Below are 2001 nucleotides of genomic sequence, written 5' to 3'. Positions count from 1 at the left end.
GTCAAGCCTCTCTAAAAAACACTTAAATATATATATATATATATATATATATATATATATATATATAAATAAATTAAATAAATATACACACACACACACAGGGCTCCAGACTAACATTTGAGAGTGGTGGCGCTGGACCTTAATTTGGTGGCACCAACCGTGGGGTGGGGTAAAAAAAAAAACACTGAAATTATGTCCAAACATGTTTAATGCATTAATGATCTCATTACAAATACAGATCATTTTCTAATTTATATACTCTCAATATATCTTTACCGTACTGTAATCAGTTAAACTCATTGCAAGTCTGTAAACTCATGTTAAGTAACTCGTTGCAATGAGTTTAACTGATTACAGTACGGTAAAGATATATTGAGAGTATATAAATTAGAAAATTATCTGTATTTGTAATGAGATCATTAATGCATTAAACATGTTTGGACATAATTTCAGTTTTTTTTACCCCACCCCACGGCTGGAGCCACCAAATTAAGGTCCAGCGCCACCACTCTCAAATGTTAGTCTGGAGCCCTGGGTAATAAAACACAAGACTACATTATATAACTCTAACAGTAGGCTATTTAATATCTGTTGTTCTCCGTTTGTCAGTCAGAATGACAGTTCTTGCCTGTATATACCCAAGCCAATTTATTATTCTTTCCTTTTTGTCTTAGTGTTTAAAATATTTATTTTGAAACAAATTAATGAATTAATTTCTTAATTAAACAAACAAACAGACTTACTGGGTCTACATACATACATATCATACCCTGCCATGTCCAGCTGATGCAAAGAATAGAATTTATATCTACACAGAAGAAAGCCCTGTCTAGACTCTGCCTCAGTATGAGCTGTGTCGAGCTATTCATAAGCCAGTTTGTTTGACAAAAAAATATTGAATGTAGTTGCAATAAATGTGTTAAGAATCCATAAAACTGCAGCAGTGGAGGACTATTATTCTGCTGTGTGATACTGCAGAAGAACTGATGATGGCACGGTTTGATCTTCGGCTGACCAATCAAATTAGTTGCAAGGAAATACAATATTTTTTTGATTTTTTTATTAATAATTATTGCAGCTAAATAGATGATTCCTGAGTTGCATGTTTGTTCTTTATTTCCTTCTTTTTTTGCTATATACTTTTGCTTTTGTAAAAGAAAACTAATGCTTGTAATGTTATGTATGCAATATATGTTTTGTTTCACATATTATATCTGAAAATAAAACTTATTAAAAAAAATACATATTTTTAGCCAAGTATTCACATAATACATCTCATAACCTTGCACTACAGTTTTATGTGATGAAATAAGTCATCTTTTGTCTGAAATAATATGAACAGCAGCTATGCTAATCTTTCTCCTTTTGTTTTCCTGTTTCTATCTCGGGATGCCCATCCCAAGGTTACTAGAGGTTACGCTAGCTCCAGATTGGATCCAGCCGCACTTGTGAAGACTTCAGATGACACCAACTGTACATGAACATACAAAACTGACAAATATTATCCTTATATTGCCTTTAAGGGTAAGTTTGACAATTTTCAACCCACTTTGTATTATTTCAACGTCTCTAATATCAGTAAATGAACTATATTTACTCTTTCTCTGAGTTATGTGTATCTATATATCCCCTTTTATTTGTAAGCAACACTCCGCAGGATGACGCAAAATGAAATGATGAGTTTTTACAAAATGACAAAAACACTTTTTGCAGCATCAAAATGACAAAATGCTGTGTTTTGCGTCATACAGCAGTTTTGCTGACAGATAAACCGGGTATCTCAGAGAAAGAATAAACATGGTTCTTTTACATATATTACCAACATTGTAACAATACAAAGTTGATTGAAAATTGTTGAGCTTACCCTTTAATAATGTTGAACGATAGTGTTCAACTGAATACATGACTAGAGACTTTAGTAAGATTTTATCAGAAAAGATTTTAGAATTTGTATCATATAATTTAAAACATTTTAACTGCTGTAATTACTGTTTGCTCGGT

General features: G+C 32.0%; 1 protein-coding gene across 1 annotated transcript in view; it reads left to right on the top strand.

The window, feature by feature from the left end:
• Positions 1 to 1770, top strand: part of LOC107555782 (zinc finger protein 862-like) — a 2888-nt gene extending 1118 nt beyond the window's left edge. Inside the window, exon 4 of the mRNA XM_016238688.1 lies at positions 1714 to 1770. Coding sequence (XP_016094174.1) covers positions 1714 to 1770 — 57 coding nt within the window. The remainder of the gene's footprint in view (positions 1 to 1713) is intronic.
• The last annotated feature ends 231 nt before the right edge of the window (positions 1771 to 2001 follow it).

The sequence above is a fragment of the Sinocyclocheilus grahami genome, unplaced genomic scaffold, assembly GCF_001515645.1.
Source record: "Sinocyclocheilus grahami isolate Dianchi unplaced genomic scaffold, SAMN03320097.WGS_v1.1 scaffold545.1, whole genome shotgun sequence".
NCBI classification, from domain to species: domain Eukaryota; kingdom Metazoa; phylum Chordata; class Actinopteri; order Cypriniformes; family Cyprinidae; genus Sinocyclocheilus; species Sinocyclocheilus grahami.
Note: the sequence above shows the minus strand (reverse complement) of the source record. Positions and strands in the feature narration are given on the sequence as shown.